The following is a 22,597-nucleotide window of genomic DNA, read 5'->3' as shown; positions in this document are numbered from 1 at the left end:
GTTTTTTTAACAAAGAAAATTATTATGTTTCAAAGAATTTTCCCCCATTCAGCAAATTTTACTGTATGTGTTAAAAATCAATACATGAAGGAACAATGAAAAATCTTTAAGTAAAAAGTTTTTTGTGGCAAATTTCTTCATTTTACTTTACCACATTGCAAGTACTCAATCACAAATGACACTTTTTAACTTATTCAATAATACAGTGCACACTGGATAATCCAGACTAGTTGTTGTAAGAGTTATTTGGCTTAATGGGATTGTATATAAAGAAAAGAAAGTTAAAAAAGACTACAGACAAATTCAACATACTTTTAAAAATTAATCTATAACTTCCACTAATTTTTAGTCATAAATTATTTGGAAAAATGAACAGCACTGGTTTGGATTAATGAAGTGCATTATAAATGTTTTGATAGTAATGAAAATATATATATGTATTTGGATCTATTTGATACACAAGCTCATTACAGAAGAATCTCATTTTAACAGATCACTCGGGCTGCCAAAAATCATCCATTGTTCTGAGAGTCTGTTATATCATAAACAACGGATTTCCTGCACACCCAGAAAATATCCATTTTTTAACCCCTATATATATATATATATATATGAAATACCAGTACTTGAAATTATTCAGTCTCTTGAAATATCTATTGTTTTTCTTGTAGAAATATTGTCCATCTTGGTTTCTTTTGATGCTGCTTTTCTGTCTATTGAATACAACACTTCTTGATGTAACCAAGGGTATTGAAATTCTAGTTGTCAGGATGCCTAAAACTTTGGTGCTGATGACTGAAAATTTACTCTAAACATGAGTTCATTTGGTGGCCTTGTATTTTTACTTACTTTTGATTGCAATATGAGAGGCTTTGCAGAAATTCAGTTAAATTTCACTGTAATATAGGGCTTACTGTTTCTTAGATGTAACAGAAGTTGCTTAAAGCTTAGTTCACAGTGAGAGCGATTCGCTGGCAAAAGCGAAAAGCAGAGCAAATAATCCATCAAATGAGTCAGGTTTGACCGGTTATTCGCTCTGTTTTTCGCTTTTGCCAGCGAATCGCACTCAGTGTGAACTAAGCTTTACAGTTCTTCTAATTAAAGACAAAAGATTTCAAGGTCAACTTTGAACATCAACCATTCTCTCTGGACATATGACTTTTCAAGCTACTATTTAACATTTTGCTTCATTTTTCAATGAAATATCAAATATAATAACAACAAGAGTTTTAATGTTTTTATAATAATAATAAATTTTCGATTTACAACTAGATTTAACTGTACTTATGTATAGAGATATATCAGTAACTTTTGAAATTTATGAGAATAGTTTTGATGATAAACTTCATTTCAGAGTAATGTTTTTATCTTCTAAAATAATTATAAATATTTAAAACAAAAGCCTTAACTTGAATGTGTAATGTTCTCCTTTGCTTAGACAGGGTAACATTACTTTTTCATTTCACAAACAAAATTCAAACTAATTGAAACTGGAGTTAAACACAAAATCATAAACATATACCTTTATTTTAACTGCACATTGCAGGAATCACCTTTATTTAAAGCATGTACAAATGAAATGTAAATTATTAAATAATATTTTAAAAGTAGAAACAAAGTAAAAATTCCAAATAATTTCAGTGATCAGAATGAGCTAGATCCTAGGTATTTCAGCTAGCACCCATAAAAATAAAAAAAAATTATTACCTCTGACAATTCCTGGCATTTATCAAACTGGCAAAGTTACTGTTGGTGACAGTGACTTTGCCAATTTGCAAGAATTGCAATTTCAAAATTCTTCTTTGAATTGGTTTTTTTTCCTGTTAGATTTTTCCTAAAATTAAAATTTATCTCAAAATTCTTATGAAATAGTGACACTACTACTACTACAAGCCAAAGGTAATAGGAAATGATGGAATTTTTAAATTGTGACATTTTTGGCAGAAAACATAGGTAGTTGCACTGTAGTGTGATTATGCAGAGACAGGTGGCACTGAGTTCACATGCCAAGAGTGACAATTTACCTTCTATCAGGATATTGTGATAGTTTTTCATCAAATAGCAATCATGGAAGGGGCTAAAAATGAGCAGTGAGCAGTTAATTAATTTATTTTAACTGCAGGTGTTGGGAGTACAGAAATTCATCATCATATACTGTAAATAACATGTGACAAAAATATGCAGTTTCTGTACATGTTAAAGAATGGAGTAAGCAGTTATGATAGGGACATTCATTCTTGCATGATGATCTGAGGTCAGGCCAAGCAATGTGTGTGATTACTTATGTTTCCATAGTGGAAGTGGACAAACTCATTTGGGTAGATAGCATATTAACATTGGAAACAATTGATGAAAAAGTTGTACTCTGTGTTGGAAGTGTATATACCATTTTATGAGATTGCTTGCACTACCAGAAAATTTGCATACAGTGGATACCAACAATTTGGATGCTGTGCAGAAAGACACTTGCATGAGCCTTTCCTTGGAACCTTTTCTTTGATATGAAAAAGAAGGGTATAGTTTTCTGGACAGAACCATTATGATGAAATGTAAAGATGAAATGTGGTGATTTTATTACCAACTGGAAAGCAAAAGACAGAGCATCCAATTTAAGCACAAGTCATCTCCAGTGCCAAAGAAGTCAAAGGTAATGCTGACAACTGTGTACATGACAAGCCGACCTTTTTTATCAACCATATGGACTCACTGTTTACAGACTTTCTCACCATGCAAGCTGCCTGAAATGTGGAAGCTGAAATCTCAGAGCAATCATAATAAATTCCAATAGAAATATTTATTTCTTACAAAAGGTATTTACAAAATGAGTACATACAGAAATTGTATCTGAAATTATAGAAAAAAATGTTAAGGTTATTTTGTAATTGAAGCATTTTCTTCCAAAGAAATAGCTATATACAGTAAAACCTGTGTAAACAGGACTATCATGTTTAAAATATTATTCTGATTTGGTAGGTTTTCATTTTGAACAGGTTTTTTTAACAAAGAAAATTATTCTGTTTCAAAGAATTTTCCCCCATTCAGCAAATTTTACTGTATGTGTTAAAAATCAATACATGAAGGAACAATGAAAAATCTTTAAGTAAAAAGTTTTTTGTGGCAAATTTCTTCATTTTACTTTACCACATTGCAAGTACTCAATCACAAATGACACTTTTTAACTTATTCAATAATACAGTGCACACTGGATAATCCAGACTAGTTGTTGTAAGAGTTATTTGGCTTAATGGGATTGTATATAAAGAAAAGAAAGTTAAAAAAGACTACAGACAAATTCAACATACTTTTAAAAATTAATCTATAACTTCCACTAATTTTTAGTCATAAATTATTTGGAAAAATGAACAGCACTGGTTTGGATTAATGAAGTGCATTATAAATGTTTTGATAGTAATGAAAATATATATATGTATTTGGATCTATTTGATACACAAGCTCATTACAGAAGAATCTCATTTTAACAGATCACTCGGGCTGCCAAAAATCATCCATTGTTCTGAGAGTCTGTTATATCATAAACAACGGATTTCCTGCACACCCAGAAAATATCCATTTTTTAACCCCTATATATATATATATATATATATATATATGAAATACCAGTACTTGAAATTATTCAGTCTCTTGAAATATCTATTGTTTTTCTTGTAGAAATATTGTCCATCTTGGTTTCTTTTGATGCTGCTTTTCTGTCTATTGAATACAACACTTCTTGATGTAACCAAGGGTATTGAAATTCTAGTTGTCAGGATGCCTAAAACTTTGGTGCTGATGACTGAAAATTTACTCTAAACATGAGTTCATTTGGTGGCCTTGTATTTTTACTTACTTTTGATTGCAATATGAGAGGCTTTGCAGAAATTCAGTTAAATTTCACTGTAATATAGGGCTTACTGTTTCTTAGATGTAACAGAAGTTGCTTAAAGCTTAGTTCACAGTGAGAGCGATTCGCTGGCAAAAGCGAAAAGCAGAGCAAATAATCCATCAAATGAGTCAGGTTTGACCGGTTATTCGCTCTGTTTTTCGCTTTTGCCAGCGAATCGCACTCAGTGTGAACTAAGCTTTACAGTTCTTCTAATTAAAGACAAAAGATTTCAAGGTCAACTTTGAACATCAACCATTCTCTCTGGACATATGACTTTTCAAGCTACTATTTAACATTTTGCTTCATTTTTCAATGAAATATCAAATATAATAACAACAAGAGTTTTAATGTTTTTATAATAATAATAAATTTTCGATTTACAACTAGATTTAACTGTACTTATGTATAGAGATATATCAGTAACTTTTGAAATTTATGAGAATAGTTTTGATGATAAACTTCATTTCAGAGTAATGTTTTTATCTTCTAAAATAATTATAAATATTTAAAACAAAAGCCTTAACTTGAATGTGTAATGTTCTCCTTTGCTTAGACAGGGTAACATTACTTTTTCATTTCACAAACAAAATCCAAACTAATTGAAACTGGAGTTAAACACAAAATCATAAACATATACCTTTATTTTAACTGCACATTGCAGGAATCACCTTTATTTAAAGCATGTACAAATGAAATGTAAATTATTAAATAATATTTTAAAAGTAGAAACAAAGTAAAAATTCCAAATAATTTCAGTGATCAGAATGAGCTAGATCCTAGGTATTTCAGCTAGCACCCATAAAAATAAAAAAAAATTATTACCTCTGACAATTCCTGGCATTTATCAAACTGGCAAAGTTACTGTTGGTGACAGTGACTTTGCCAATTTGCAAGAATTGCAATTTCAAAATTCTTCTTTGAATTGGTTTTTTTTCCTGTTAGATTTTTCCTAAAATTAAAATTTATCTCAAAATTCTTATGAAATAGTGACACTACTACTACTACAAGCCAAAGGTAATAGGAAATGATGGAATTTTTAAATTGTGACATTTTTGGCAGAAAACATAGGTAGTTGCACTGTAGTGTGATTATGCAGAGACAGGTGGCACTGAGTTCACATGCCAAGAGTGACAATTTACCTTCTATCAGGATATTGTGATAGTTTTTCATCAAATAGCAATCATGGAAGGGGCTAAAAATGAGCAGTGAGCAGTTAATTAATTTATTTTAACTGCAGGTGTTGGGAGTACAGAAATTCATCATCATATACTGTAAATAACATGTGACAAAAATATGCAGTTTCTGTACATGTTAAAGAATGGAGTAAGCAGTTATGATAGGGACATTCATTCTTGCATGATGATCTGAGGTCAGGCCAAGCAATGTGTGTGATTACTTATGTTTCCATAGTGGAAGTGGACAAACTCATTTGGGTAGATAGCATATTAACATTGGAAACAATTGATGAAAAAGTTGTACTCTGTGTTGGAAGTGTATATACCATTTTATGAGATTGCTTGCACTACCAGAAAATTTGCATACAGTGGATACCAACAATTTGGATGCTGTGCAGAAAGACACTTGCATGAGCCTTTCCTTGGAACCTTTTCTTTGATATGAAAAAGAAGGGTATAGTTTTCTGGACAGAACCATTATGATGAAATGTAAAGATGAAATGTGGTGATTTTATTACCAACTGGAAAGCAAAAGACAGAGCATCCAATTTAAGCACAAGTCATCTCCAGTGCCAAAGAAGTCAAAGGTAATGCTGACAACTGTGTACATGACAAGCCAACCTTTTTTATCAACCATATGGACTCACTGTTTACAGACTTTCTCACCATGCAAGCTGCCTGAAATGTGGAAGCTGAAATCTCAGAGCAATCAAGTGAAAACAGCCTGGGCTTTTTCACTTGATTGCATTGTTGGCATGATTTTTCTCAATGATAATATGTGCTCCAAAACTATGAATATTGTCAAGGATTGTCATGCCAAATTCAAATGGAAAACATTCTAGCATCTGGCATACAGTCCAGACATCTCACCCTGTGACTTCCACATTTTCAGAGAACTCAAGAAGCATTTGCAGGATACCAGATTATACTTGGATGAAACGGTGCATGCAAGATGCTTTTTCTGCATATTCCAGCAGCAATTCCATGTTCTACCACAGGTACTCGTGAGAAATTGACCATCTTATGTCATAGTGGGATAAATGCCTTAACAGCTGTGGTGATTATTTTTAAGATGCAATAAAAATAACTTACTGATACACACTAGGGTCATTCAAATGAAAACAAGCCAATTTTTTATTTTTTATTTGATATTTCTAAATTTGAAGTATTTGATAATTTTGATAATGAACTTAAAACAGTGCAGAATCTGATTAACTTCTTTGTGGCTGAATGCAATAATTGATGTACTGTTTCAGAGAAGCAGTAAATTAAATTTGAAATAAAGGGATCCATTAGGAAATATGAGGATTATTTCAAAATCAACCTCCAACAAGCTGGAAAAAGGAGAAAAAAATATATTATGTATAGAACTTAATACATAACTGCATTTGAAAAAATTAATGTAGATATCACTCAAAATCAGGCACTTGTACCATGGTACCAGCTTATGCAATTTCTTGTCAAAGAATAGTGCCACCAGGTTACCCAGCCAGTTGTTGACTCCATCCATGAGCTCTTCTTTGGTTTCAAATTGCTGGATAGCTAGCCATGCCTTCATTTTTTTGACATGATGCTAATTACGTGGCATTCCTGGTTAAGCAGCTTAAGTAAAGTTTTGTGCAAACAGCAGTGAGAGGCTGAGGAGTTGTGGAGGAGAACAACACTTTTGAGGAGCATTCTGTGTCTTTTGTTTTGGATTGACCTTCAAAGCAAATGTTTCACAATCAATCTCTTATATTATTGTGTTCATGCTGCCATTAATTTCTGTCAACAAATTTTCTTTTGCAGTTTCAGAAGAGTATGGCCTTTGTTGTTTATTTGAAGTGTTTGGGCTTGTTTGGAGTATGTGCATACCTACTGTTTTGAATGTTCCTTCATCTCTGTATTCAAGAATTGAACACATACCTTATCCTTAGTCATTAGTCCTGCCAAGAAATTTATCCTCTTGTTCCCAGTAACACAGAAACATCAAGCCTGAGTCTAAACTTTAAGTTTTGTAAACATCAATCAATTACTTTTGTATCCACTGGGCATAGAACTAGTGGTAAACTAATATCAACAACAATACAAACTGGAATTGTCCTTGAATTTGAGGAAATTCATCAGAAAGTTTTGAAATTGTGAAATGATGTTTTTTATGTATGACTTGGTCCAATTTTTTCAATGAGTTCATCAGTTACAATAATGTCATCTTTGTTTTCCACTATAAAGGGATTGGTGTGAGATATTCAGGGATATGGGAGCAGATTTGCATGCTTTCTTGAATTTCTGCACCAATCTCTTACAAAACTGTCACTCATAACATTAACACCATGGATATGACAAATTCAGTACAGTAATACCTCGACTTACGCTACCCCGACTTATGTGAACCTGGAGTTATGCAATTTTCAAATCTCTTGATTTGTCTTTTGTTTGAGTGCCATGCAACTCTTGATTACTCACTCCCCCCACACTGTTGTTCGGCTTACATGTTCGGACATGTCGCATGGAATCGACATACAGCTACAATTTATTCTGTGTTATTTATTTCTTATTTCTGTGTTTGTTATATCTACAGAGACTTGAGAGACTACTATGTCATCTAAACGAAGTAGAACAGATTCTTCTGCATCAAACAAGAAAAGAAAAACTTTATCTTTGGAATGTAAAGTTAACATCGTTAAAGACTTCAATACAAAAATGAAAATTTGTAAATTGGCAAAGAAGTTTGATCTACTGGAATCGATGGATAGAACAATTATAAAAGATAAAGAAAAAATTTTCAAAGCTGTAAAAAATGCTCAATCTTTAAATTCAAGCATCATTCATAAACGTCACAGTATTATCCCTGAGATGGAAACAATGTTAAAATTATGGTGTGATAATCAAGTAAATGTGAAAAATTGTGTAATAATATAATTTGCCATACATATATATTATCTAAGATTTTATTAAACATTTTTTTCTAAATTATTGTTTTCTTTAGTCTCTGGCCCCAATTAAAATTAATTTGTATGTATTTATATGCGAAATTACACCCAGGCTTATGCGAATTCAACTTACGCGGTTATCACTCGGTCCCACCTATTGTGTAAGTTCGGGGTATTACTTGTAATGAAATTTTGGTGGGACTGTGTTCTGTTTGAAGAGAGCATATTATACTATTAACTTCATAGATGGTGGAAGTAGTAATGATAATGTTATATTTATTCATTAGCTACTTGTACACAAATGAAAAAATTGAACAATAAGTTAGTGTTCAAAGATATCTTTACTAATTCTATACATAGTGTGGCATATTGCTATGGCAGCTGGTTTATTTTTACCAGCCAATTGTAAGTTGATTTTGAAATAGCCCCTGCCAAAATTCAAATAAAATTAATAGAATTATCATTTATAAATTTTAAAATTACCCAATGCTTAAAATTGTAATTCAGATAAAAAAAATGTTGTAAGTGTAAACAGAGTTTTTTTTTATTTGTAGAGTTGTAGCAATCTACTATTAACAATTTCAATTTCTTATTGTGTGTATACAAGATTAATCAAAATGTTTGGAGAATTTTGGTATAAATCATGCTTAATTGAATTTTAAAATGCTTTATCATCTTCAAGATATGACTCTTCAACCATTATTTAACACTCAAATTGTTTTTTCCAATCTTAGAAGGTGCAGTGTGATACACAGATGCAGGAGTTCACTGAAGCTCTTTCTATTTCATTTTGTGTCTCAAGATGTCATTCCTTTAGTGCCTACTTAAGGTGAGAAGAAAGAGAATCAGCCAATGAGAGGGCAGATGAATATGGCATTAGTGGAATCACCAGAAGAGAGAATTATGCACCTGAAATCCTTGAAGTGTGTGGTTGGCATTATTGTGGTGAAGAAATCATGTATTGTTTCTCCACAAATCTGGCCTCTTCAACCAAACTGCTTCATGTAAATGTGAAACATACCACAATAAAACATCACATTAACTGCTATATTGTAGGGATCAATTCATGGTGTACAAAGCCTTGATAATTAAAGAAAATGAGGAACATTATTATAAGATTTGAATAGCTTGTGCAAGCTTCCTTTGGGCATACTTCATCTTTCTTCCTCCACTGATTCAACTGCAACTTCATTTCTGAATCATAACAGTAAACCCATGTTGTATCTCAGTTTCTATCTGTTTTGACTCTTTCAAGGAGTTCTTCTGTGATTTGTTTCTGATTGTTTTTTTTATCAGTCATTAAGTTGTGTAGAACAAATTTTGATGCTATCTCTATTATCCCAATTCATGAAACATTAATTGACATGAACCAAATGAGATGTTCAAGTTCTCTGCTAGTTCTCATTAGTGATTCAATTAACTTCTAATCAGCCAGCAATGTCTTTACTTTTGTCTGTAGTTGATGTTTGAAGGTCTTCCTGATTATATTTGATCGATGTTCAGCCATTTTTAAATCTCCTGTACCATACATATACCTTTGAATAAGACACAGTAACATCCCCAAAGACTGTTTGCAGCATTTTAAAGGTTTCTGCGTCACTTTTTCAAAGTTTCTAACAAAATTTAATGCAGGTTCTTTGCTCCTTAATGTTATACATTTTAAAATCTAAAATCACAAAAATCACACCATTAAGCAATTATTATTCAAATGTTAATAGACAAATTGTTATGAATCTTAAGCAGTAGGAAGTTGACAGTGCTTTCCACCATGGCAAAGATTATAATATTGATTCTAATGCCCTCTGTGGTCCAATTCCCTAAAGTGTTTGATCACACTTTGTATGTATTTACGTATATCTGTGTTAACAATTGTGTTGTCTCTTATAGTTATTTTTTTTCTTATATAAATAAGTACTAGTATATGTATATCGTGTTTTAACTATTTCATGTATTAGTTTATTTTTTAATTTCTCATGTATTAAAATGTAACTTTATTAAATATAGGTCTTAGGTTTTAATTTTGCAATATATTTTTTTTGTATACTTAATAATGCATTTTTATTAGAAGATCAAAGAGACTTATCCAATTTCTTTTCAAATTTAATAACAATATACCAATCTGCTTTCAGTCTTTAGTAAATATTTATCTTTAGGGAGTTTTTAAACAGATTTTGTGGAGCTTCTGCTACTACTATTTGAACATTTTTTCCAAAACTTAAAATATTTATTTTCACATTCAAATTTGTGAATAGATGATGTAGAATTAATATGTGATGGTATATATCCTTTTGTGATGTAGTAACTTTTGAATTTGCATATTCTGTTTTGAGAACAGACCCAAAAATCATTGCAAAGACAAAACTACACGTGCACATTTCAGTCATGTACAGTAAATTCAAATACCTTACTGAGCATAAGATGTGATACAGTATAGTTATTAAATATAATATTTAGTGTCTATTTTTACCAAAATATACTTGTTTCTTTACTGAATTTGGTATACAATAATTTAACAGTCATTAATATATACTTTAAAAAATATTTATAGAAACAAGAAAAAAGGCAACAGCATGCTGTTAAAGAGACAGAATTCCTGAGATTAAAAAGATCAAGATTAGGAGTGGACGATTTTGAACCATTAAAAGTGATAGGACGAGGTGCTTTTGGAGAGGTTCGTCTTGTGCAGAAAAAAGATACAGGCCATGTTTATGCAATGAAAATTTTACATAAAGCAGATATGCTAGAGAAAGAGCAGGTAATTTATTAAATAAGTTTTGATAATTGTAATTAAAATTTTTATTATAGACACACACTAAGTCAAAGTGGAAGGGACAGAAAAAATTTTTTAGTAATGGAAACTACCATTATTTTAATGAGATTGTAAATATCACAATATAAACAATATAGTTAGCTTAAATAATAAAATATAATGTATTTATTAGATACATACAGGTATGCCTTGAGTTATGTCGTTTGTCAAAACAATATATGAAAAATAAAAATCAAGTTTGTCATTTTATTCAACTTTATGTCTGTCCGCCACAAATGTTGAAATCGTAATATCACTAGAAAAGTGTTAAAAGCACATAAAATCATATTAAAATACATACATTTACAGTAAATGTTGATATAATCATCATAAATCATAGAGAACGAAATATGAAAACATCTGTGACTCTGTGTTGTCATCTTATTTAGCAGTCTTAAAGAGCTCAATATTGGCATTTTTTACAGTAGTTCCAATATCTACTGTTTGGCGTTGTTGCCAGCGCCACTCGTTATTGGTAAAAATTAACATAAATTAGTTTTTTTTTTTTACTATCACAAAATAATTTTAATAACTGTATTTGTTATTTAACCTTACAAAATCCTCTTATTTTATAATGTCTTAGAGCAAACCACATTCACAAATAAAGAGTCTGCAATGTACTGTAAACTTCACCAAATTGTAAATATGTATATTTACAAGTATGTAGTGTATACGTACCATACATGTATTCGTAAATTTAGATTACTTTTTTTCTGTACTATATTAAAAACTAAAATTTATTTGTTTGTAAGCTTAAAATAAATTCTTATTAATCATATATTATTAAAAATGCATTTATAAATAAAATACAGAACTGGGAATGGTTATTTGTGGTTTAGCCTAGTGACAAGTAAATTCGACTTAAGTTGCCTCTCGTGGAACCAATTACCGACGTAAGGCGAGTTATACCTGTTGATACATATATACATACATATACAAAATAACAATATTGGCATTATTAGTGAAAATCTCTTACATCAGTTTGTAGTTAACAATTCATTGCTTCTTGCTCAACATTGCTTTTGATGCAGTCAACAAACTGCCTTGAAAACATCTTGTTTTATGAGTGATTTAATTTCTAGAAAGTTCCTTAAAAGCTCAAGATCTTATCTGGCCTACACATAAGAAAATATGCAGGGGGAGTAGAATATTTTACTTTGACAGGATTTATTTCTTTCCCAGCTTTATTTCTCATTTTTTGTATTTGATTTATTATTTAACAATGATTATGTCTTCAGACAAGTGTCAGAAAGCTAGGTCATTGTCAACATTGAAAAACTCTTCAAATGATATTTTTCTTATCACTCATTTGTCTATCTATTTTTTATTTTTTTGCAGATTCTGATAGAAATTTCAATTTATTTGAAGTATCAACAAATTATTGATTGAAATCTGCTTTTGTAAAGCAATTTGCAATGGTGCTTTGTGGAACTTAATTCCAATTAATCATTTGCTTTGCATCTAGCAGGTCACTCCTAATGTATGTGATCTGTCTTAAATGCAAGCAAGAAGGTTGTTCTTGTTATATATATATAGTAAATAAGAAATGAAAGTATCTTATATTATTTGTGTATTTCACAGTTTTAACTTTGATTTTATAGCTGAATAAAGTCAGCATAATTATTTTTATCCGAAATGCATTTGTAAAATAAAATATTAAAGTTAATCTGGTTTTGAGCTGTCCACATTGGCGCATTGATATTTTGTTTCATCATATGAACAGTTATATTTAAAATCAAATAAATATTCTGTCCTTATGCAGAATTGTTTGTATTTTTAAAAATAAATAATATATTGTGTATAAAGCAAATTTGAAAAAGTTTATTTTGCTTCATGAGTAAATTGTTAGTAATCTCATTAAGTAATAATGACATTATAGATATATTTAAAAATAATGACGTAGAATATGTTTTGCTATATCATTCATCATATGAATGAATAATTGTAATAACTGTTTCCACTTGTTTTTAAAATTTTATTTTATGATATTTAACAGATTTTTGATATATATTCTGATCAGATTATGATTTCAGATGTAAATTATTTCATTTTTAAGACTAAATTTTCAATATAATTAAATAAAATCATTTTAGATTTTAAGAAGATATGAAATCAGTACAGCAATTACTATGTTAACTTTCAGAATAGTTATTTCCATCTTCATAATTTATTGCTTATTATAGATTAAGAAATATATATTTTACTTTTATCATTCTTTGGTATAATTATAAGAAAATTGAATGAAAATTTTGAAATATTCATTAATTTTTAATTATTACACACTTCATTGATTTATCATTGGCTAATAATGAATTTTAATGAATAATCTAAATGTACTAGCATTGTAAGCAATGTCTGCAATAATTCTCTTGCTATTATTGCTTAAGCTTTTCTACCAAAAAGCTATCTAAGGGTATATTCGTAAAGTTGAACGAGTTAAACAAGAATGATGTCACTATTATTCTAACTTTCATTAGACATTTCGATTGATTTGTTTTTAACAAAATGATTGTTTCTAAAATCGAAGTTGTAAATGTTGCCAGTGCAGTCTTATTCAAAATATTTTTCTTAAATTGCTTCATGTGGACAGTTATTTATATCATTTCACCTTTTAATTCACAATTTAACACTTCAGTAGATTTAGGAACATCGATATCACCAGGTGCCATATTCTTCATCTAAATATATAAAATTACTTGTCCTGACTGAATGACTGATTCATCATTGTCCAGAGCAAACCGCTGAACCTAAAGAGGTGAAATTTGGTACACAGTTAGGGTACGTCATGAAAACGCGCACTAAGAAGGGATTTTTCGAAATTCCTAGGAGGAGGGGAGAGGATTAAGGATTAATCGGAAGAACAGCTTCTACTGTATTATTTTAATGCAATATTTTGTTTTTATCTGCGCTTTAGTAGGGTATGCCATGGGAATGCACACTAAGAAAGGATTTTTCGAAATTCCCCTGTGGGAGGAGAGGGAGAGAATTAAGGATTAACCAGAAGAACGGCATCTACTGTACTATTTTAGATGCAATATTTTTGTTTTTAATTACGTTTAGTCTTCATTGAGTACTTAGGTGTATTAAATTGATAACATTTCAGACATTGTTATAAATATTTTTATCTATTTCGATTTTAAAAATGTTCGAACTGTTTTAAATTTGAATTTTGTTATTGCATATTGGTTCGATTATAGAACGATTGTAAACGTTCCAGAAAATTGATCAAATTGAAAATAGTTTGTTTGATTCTCGGGAATTCTCATCATTCTCAGCGATAGGTATTATATAACAATTACTATGGTTGTTGAAATACTGAATATAATAGGGTTTGCTTGCAAAATCCTCGCGGGCAAAGCCACAGGTAACAGCTAGTATTTTCATAAATTAACTCTTTCCTTCATGAATTTTGTTAGTTTTGTATGAAATGTCATCAGTATTGAGCTTGCACATTGAGTGGAATTTGTATTTTATGATCTACTTTTTACTAACATGTTCAACTTTACAAACTAATTAAATCTAAATATTATTTTTTACCACTTTTCTTAACTATTCTGGTTTCATATTTAAGGTCTGTCTTAATGTCATTTAATATTTTTCTTGGAATTTTTACTTTTATTCTGTTAGTTCTATTCTTATAACCTTGTTGACCATCTCTTCCATTGTCATTTCTGACATATATTGAATCAAAGAACTAATAACCAAAGACTTGTATTTCTTTTATTTTTGTCAAATTTATGATATTCATTTTTATTTCTTATAATTAAACCACTTCTTGCCTGATTGTATGTATGTATGTGTGTGTGTGTGTGTATGTATATATATATTATCATATCTCATACATATTTAAATTTACAGGCTTATCATATGTATGAGACTCTATTAATTATACTAGGTTACCATAGTATATACAATTTAGACCATTTTATTTATTAATAGGTCTGAAATACAGGAAAATATTTTCATTTTTCTGTATTTTAGACCTACATCCAACTGAAGAAGGCTAAGCACTAAGCAATGATAGCTGAAATACACATTTTGGGATATGTTAANTTATATATCTAAAATTAATCTAAAAATACAGTAATACAAATTGTAAGCTAAATACATATAAAACTTGTTGCTGTCAAAGAAAAGTTTTCTTTAAAATCTTTAAAGCATTAAATCTTACGTATAACCTAAATAACTACTTATTTCCTTTTAATTTTACCCTTATTCAATCATTCAAACCCTGTCTTCTTACAGCGTTTCAAATCATAGGAATACAAACGTCCACTGTACCAATGTATTAGCATTAGCAGGATCGACCTTTTTGAGACTCTTCCTTGCCTACGATTACGTAAATTTACCTCGATTTAACCGATTGACATACTGGAAAGTATTTTAAGTTTTTGTTATAAATTAGCTTCAAGAAAGAGAGTTTCTGAAACCATATAATTATTCAGTTATTCGACTTGAACCGAAAGAAACTATTTAAATATTCTCAAATAATAGCTGTCTAATTATGCGCAGATGGTTTATAATTAATTATAATCCATCTGAGCATAATTATAGTTAAAAATGAATGCATTTATGGAATAATGGGATGCACAATAGTAGATTCTTTTTTTGTTTTGATTACTTGCTACCGTTATATATTCATGATATTATATACAATATTTGCATCCGAGATAAATATTAAAAATTATATCTTAAATTCATAATAGAGATTTTAAAATCAGTAGCAGACTTGATTATGAATTTATTCATGGCACTAATCGAATTACAGATTCTAGAATAATTACTTATATTATTAACGTATATGTGCTACTCAAATATGGAGTTTCTTAAAAATGCATTATAATTTATATACTGTATGTAAATTATTTCTGTTCAGCTTGGTATTTTGATAGTATCCTCTCAAACTTCATATTTATCTAATTTTTTTTTCTTTAGGTTCCCTGTCTTGGAACCACAAGTTAGGATGATTTCAGTGATAGAGTAAAATATTTTTTCCTTATTTGCTCTTCATATTTCCATATTTCCATATTCTAAAATAAAATGCAGAATTTACATTGCTTATTCCGTTTTTGTATTTACAGTACTTCGACATTACTTTTGCCATCTTCCAGCATAGTAGAGCTGATAAGTATATTGGCTCCATTAAAGTCTTTGAAAGTCTGTTCTATTAATAATTTCTATCTGAACATTTTAATTCTTGCTCTCTGTCTAATGTAAGATATTTTGTTTTCAAGAAATTAATTTTCACTTATCCTTGATTGTCGTCATCTTAATTTTCTCATCATAGACACAACATAATCATTGACCAATGCAATTAGATTTTGTAATAAATTTCTCAATTATTTATTGTAACTGATATGGATATTTCTTCTTTAAATAGTAAAAATTATGCTATTATTTCTCATAATTTTAATTTCAACAAGGAAAACCTGGGGGGAAAAATATGTTTTACCTAAAGTTTCATCCCTTAAAGTTTTTGGTCTAACTCCTGCTACTTTAGGAGAGATAAAAAATTAGTGATGGGATGATTAATCAGAATTGGAAAAATTGGGCATTTTTCCGTAATCAAAATCGAGCAAATCTTGTCATGATTTCAGATTCTTAAAATGATTCTTCCGCATTTAATAAGAAATTTAATTATTTTTAATTATTACTCTCCATTTGGTCCTTTAAAACATCTTTCAGTTGTATCAGTCAAATTATATTTTTGTCTGCCAACAAATATATATATATATATATATATATATATATATNATATATATATATATATATATATATATATATATATATATATATATATATATATATATATATATATATATATATATATATATATATATATATATATATATATATATATATATATATATATATATATATATATATATATATATATATATATATATATATATATATATATATATATATATATATATATATATATATATATATATATATATATATATATATATATATATATATATATATATATATATATATATATATATATATATATATATATATATATATATATATATATATATATATATATATATATATATATATATATATATATATATATATATATATATATATATATATATATATATATATATATATATATATATATATATATATATATATATATATATATATATATATATATATATATATATATATATATATATATATATATATATATATATATATATATATATATATATATATATATATATATATATATATATATATATATATATATATATATATATATATATATATATATATATATATATATATATATATATATATATATATATATATATATATATATATATATATATATATATATATATATATATATATATATATATATATATATATATATATATATATATATATATATATATATATATATATATATATATATATATATATATATATATATATATATATATATATATATATATATATATATTTGTAAATGGCAAATTTTACATTTTACATGGTAAATATGGTAAATTTGAGCAGTTGATTACCTCAAATTTACCATATAAAATGTATTATTTGTAATACATTTATAATTTGTAATACAATAAATTATTTGTATATATTTGTAATGTATAATATTGTTAAATTCATCAAAAACAATATAAAATGTTCAAAATCAGTTAGAACAGTGACTTATATTTAATAAGAAGCAGAAGCTAACACAGGATAAAAAGCATTCTTTTGTGGTAAATTTAAGCAATTGTCTATCTAAAATTAAGCATTTAATACCACAGATAATGCTATGGAGACTGAAGTGCATGAAATAATAATTGATAAATAAATATTGTTGGCAGACAATTATTGCTGTAAATTTCAATAAGCATTTGTGCATGTGTACAGATCCATTATAGTTATTATTTACTAATTGAACATAATTTTTATCATAATATGACTCAAATTTTTAAATTACCTTAAGTACAGAAAAACCATTTTTAAATGTTTTTGACATAAAAATTTCTTTGGTCCAATAAAAGATTTTCTTCAAAATACAGAATTATCAGTAGAATTTGACAATGATTTTTAATTTCAACAATTTAGCTGAGAATTTAAAGAACTATTTCATGAAAAATAAATTTAAATAAAAAATCACAACAGAAACATATCATTCCTTAGTCAAATTGACTGCAATTGAGGAGCAAATGCACTTAGTATGGTGATTGAATGGCACAAGAGCTTTGGGTCAAATTCAAATGCTTCACTTAAGACAAGTCATTTATTCAATGCTGACAGTATCTTTTGTGTTTCATTTCAATTTTAATTATTTTTTTTTTTATAAATAATACAAAGGTTGATAATGAAACTGGTCTAGATTGTAATAAAAAGGGAGAAAGAAATGAAGTAAACTATTGTCAAAACTTGACAAATGAAGAATTGAATTGTATTATTTTGATGACAATTTTGCTTTATTTACCACTTAAATCAATGGTTGCCAAACTTTTTTGATCATCGCTCTCCTAGTTTTCAAAACTTCACATCGACCCCCATCAAACAGTTTGTGTTATAGCAAAACAAAGTACTTACTATTTTAATACATTTCTTTTAATTTTGCATTTATTGTATATATGTTAATAATAATTTTTGTAACTGACAATCAGTGAGATGGATAAGCTTGATAATCGACCCCCCCCCTTAATAATGTTATATCGACCACTTTGGCAACCCGACTTAAATGTTCTTTAAATCTGTATGAATTTTAGGAAATTTTTATGATTTCATTACCTACATGTTCATTATTATTATATTCTAAGTAGTGCATTTTATCTTAAAAATTATTTTTAAAAACACTAATACAGTATACATTAGCATATTGCAGTAATCATGCAGTAAATAGTAAGTCCATCCAAAGTCAGTGTATTTAAGAATTTGCAAAGCTATCCATCTACCAAAGCATTCTGTGTTTGAGTTTTTTATTATCTCTGATATCCTTAGTTTCTATTATCTTGGATAATTGGGATTACTATACAGTGGTACCTCGGTATACGTCTGCTTTAGAATACGTCCAATTCAGAATACGTCCTGTTTGGTCGAAACAAATTTTGCTTGGTATACAACTTTTGTTTGGTATACGACATAATTCAATTATATGCGCTGTCAATAAATAAGTAGCACTATCGGTGTAATACACCAGACTAGACGTTTGTGGTGCTACGGTTTATAACTTTGTTAAATTTCTTTTGATTTTAATTTGTAAGTAAAATTTTATTATTTTTATTAATCATGAATTGCAAAAAGGCAAATGAAAAGCAACAGAAAACTAAAAAAATGACTAGAATCACAATGGAATTGATAAAAGAGATTGTTGAGGTGGCACGCGTGTTTGAGATTTTAACTGTTGCCTACCGTATTCCGAGAACGACGATATGGATAATTGCGAAAAATAAAGACATTATTAAATGTGCTAACATTGTGAAAGGGGTTAAATCAATTTCTAAACAGAGATCGAAGACATTAGATCATGTCGAGAAATTGCTTTTGCTTTGGATAACTGAAAAACAGTGCTGGAGACAGCGTATCGGAAGCAATTATTTGCGAGAAAGCTAAAAAGATACACGCTGATCTCACAAAAAATCAAGCAGGAACTAGCCAGGAAAGTGGGGTGTTTAAAGCCAGCCATTTTTTTTACACGAGAACGGATTAATCATTTTTACATTACTTCTTATGGGAAAGGTTGGTTTGGTATACGTCCAATTTGGTATAAGTCCAAATATCGGGAACGGATTAAGGTCATCAACCGAGGTTCACTGTATTTATAAAACAGATATTAATTTGCATATGATGTAAATGTTTAGTTAAGATCATTTGAATTTAAAGAATACTATAATTTACTATATAAGATTAATTATTTGAAGACATAGTCCTTCCCAAAAAAAGAAACCGCTATTTATTAGCTGTGTGTTTCAGACAATACATTCTTGGCAACTGACTTTCCTTTCTAGGCTACAAGCCACCAAAAAGTCCTTTAAAAACACAAGAATACATCCAATTAAAAATACAGACATTTTTAAAACAGGAACTAGTGATATATAGATGTCTTCTTTTCTTCATCATACCTTCTTGGGGTTGTCTCTTGTCCCGGCTTTTATCTACAACAAAATAAGTGCTGGTAAAGTGTAGATTAGGAAAGCTGCCCCCTGGTGACAATACTTTAAAATATTTTTTGTAGATTTTTGTCCGATAGCGATAATTATGATTAATTAATTAATTATTTGAAGACATAGTCCTTCCTAAAAAAGCCTAGAAAGGAAGGTCAGTCACCAAGAATGTATTGTCTGGAACACTAAGCTAATAAATAGTGGTTTCTTTTTTTGGAAAGGACTATGTCTTCAAATAATTAATCATAATTATCACCATTGGACAAAAATCTATAAAATATACTATATAAGATCTTAGGCAAATGTAAAGGTACTATTAAGGATTTTTAAATTAATCCCAGAAAAGTTTTAGTATTTTTTTTTTTTTTTTGAATATGTTGATGATGATAAGCAAAACAGTTAATTTATTTAAATCAATAAAAATGTTAACAACATTAATTTTTCATACTAAAGAATGGTAACAATATATTTATTCATTTGTTAGTTACTCTGAAATATCTTGGTATAATTTCCTAAACTTTCTATTTTTTTTTCTTTTCAATTAAAAGATATTCAAACTTACTCAGTTAAATGCATTGCATAATAATATCATGTGAATATAAGGATTGCCTTTAATTTTGAATCAACAAAAGAATTAAATTAAATTCTTGTATTTTTTTCAGGTGGCCCATGTTAGAGCAGAGAGAGATATTTTAGTTGAAGCTGATCATCAGTGGGTTGTAAAAATGTACTATAGTTTTCAAGATATGATGAATTTATATCTTGTAATGGAATTTCTTCCTGGAGGTACTTCAAAAATATTGATCATATTTATTATAATATAACATTTTTTATTTTTTTAATTCTGAAAATAATGAAATAAGAATTAAATATTTCTAGATATAATTTCATAAATAACAATTTACAAAAACACATTTCTTTATTATAAATTAAATATGTAAAAATACTAAGTTATCTTAAAATGTTCACCATTTAAGATAACTAAAACTATATGATTTGCTAGGGTTTGCCACTGGTTGAAATAAAACAATTCAGCATTTTTTTTGAAACTGAAAACATTATACTAATAACCTTGAAGCTTTTTGATGTTAAATGTATTTAATTTGTTACAAATTTCTATAAATTATTATAATTTCAGTTTATCAGTATAATGTCAACATTCACTTTTGTATTTATTTATTTATTTATTTATTTATTTATTTATTTATTTATTTTAAAAGTGTAATAATAGGAATAAAAAAAAAGTACAGAAATTTGTCAGATTAGAAGTAGTATTAAGCACTAGACCTTTTTTCAGAAATATTGATATGTTATGTTCATTACAAATACAGTCGATCCCCCCTATAACACTGTTGATAATTCTGTTTTATATGAATTCCATGTTGTATGAGTCACTTAGATTTTACAAATATGTGTGCCGCGCTGTGAATGGCTCACGTATTTGTAAAATCTAAGTGACTCGTACAACATGGAATTCAAATAAAATGGAATTATCAACAGTGTTATAGGGTGGTCGACTACTGAATTTATTAAAATGTTTTTATTTAAAATTTATTAGTAAGTTAATATTTTAATTAGATCATTTACTGAATAGTGTGATTGTGAACAATAAACTAGCTGTATATTTAGAACTTAAAACTCCGTTTAATAGATAGTTTTTCTTTTTCTTTAATTACAAACAATACTTGCTTGAATCTTGTTTTCAATTTTAATGACTAAAGAACTAAAATTCTTACTTAAAATAAGACAGTCTGTAATAACAAGAATTTTAATCAAAATTCTGCAACACTTGTTAATAAAATAAGCTTTGTGAGCTGATGCCTCTTATAATTTTAGAACATTTTAATGTCTATCTATAAACTTTGTTAACAATTCCTGTTGGTGAGAATGGAAATGACCTTTGACCCAGTAATATACCTGTAATTTTTTTGTATCCTTTGGTCTTTAATGTGTCTGCTTGTATTTCCTATGGCCATTGTCCTTTTGTAAGTAGTTCACTTCTAGCTGTATCTATTGACAAAATTTTAAGTTTGAAATTTGAAATAGATATTCCAAATATGTCTTTAATTAAATTTTTTTTTCACAATAAATAGTTTTTCCATTTTTTTTCGTTGAAGTTATTAAATTGATTAATAATAATTGTAATGTTTCATGTAAATACAAATAAGAACAAGAACTAAACATCAAATTATTGCAGATTAATGCACTATTTTTATAGTGTGCAAATTTTCATATTTATTGGAATTGCATATAAACGAAACAAAAACTAAAATTTCATTGCACACATCATCATAGATCTTTGTCAAAGGGCAGAAAACATTAAATAAAATGAAAATAATTAATTATCCAATCAGAATTGAGCATGCATTTTTCAAATGGTGCAATTATAAATAAAGGCTAAAAAAATTGGGTTTTACATTTGTGTACATTGTTATAAAAACCATAAAGTTATTTGTTTTCAAACACGCAAGAATTTAAAAAGGCCAGCAAAAGTCAGTCAACAGAATTATGATACCTAAAAGGTCTGACCTGAAAGTTTTAAAAACTGTGAATTATCTTTTAAAAATACTGCCATGTCCACATTTATATTTCTATTGACTATCTATTTTTATGAAGTTCTAATTCACAGTCTTCTTAAAATGAAACTTTTCATAATCAATTTATTATCTAATGTA

General features: G+C 28.1%; 1 protein-coding gene across 3 annotated transcripts in view; it reads left to right on the top strand.

Moving 5' to 3' along the window:
• The window catches only part of LOC111627360 (serine/threonine-protein kinase tricorner-like), a 46,512-nt gene that overhangs the window by 13,144 nt on the left and 10,771 nt on the right, over positions 1–22,597 (top strand). For all 3 annotated transcript variants that reach the window (XM_023370918.1, XM_023370917.1, XM_023370919.1), the window contains exons 4-5: positions 10,519–10,725; positions 20,585–20,708. In XM_023370918.1, coding sequence (XP_023226686.1) covers positions 10,519–10,725; positions 20,585–20,708 — 331 coding nt within the window. The remainder of the gene's footprint in view (positions 1–10,518; positions 10,726–20,584; positions 20,709–22,597) is intronic.

Source organism: Centruroides sculpturatus, unplaced genomic scaffold, assembly GCF_000671375.1.
Source record: "Centruroides sculpturatus isolate CEXI.00-Female unplaced genomic scaffold, Cexi_2.0 scaffold437, whole genome shotgun sequence".
In the NCBI taxonomy this organism is placed as follows: domain Eukaryota; kingdom Metazoa; phylum Arthropoda; class Arachnida; order Scorpiones; family Buthidae; genus Centruroides; species Centruroides sculpturatus.
This window is presented reverse-complemented; position numbering and strand designations above follow the sequence as displayed.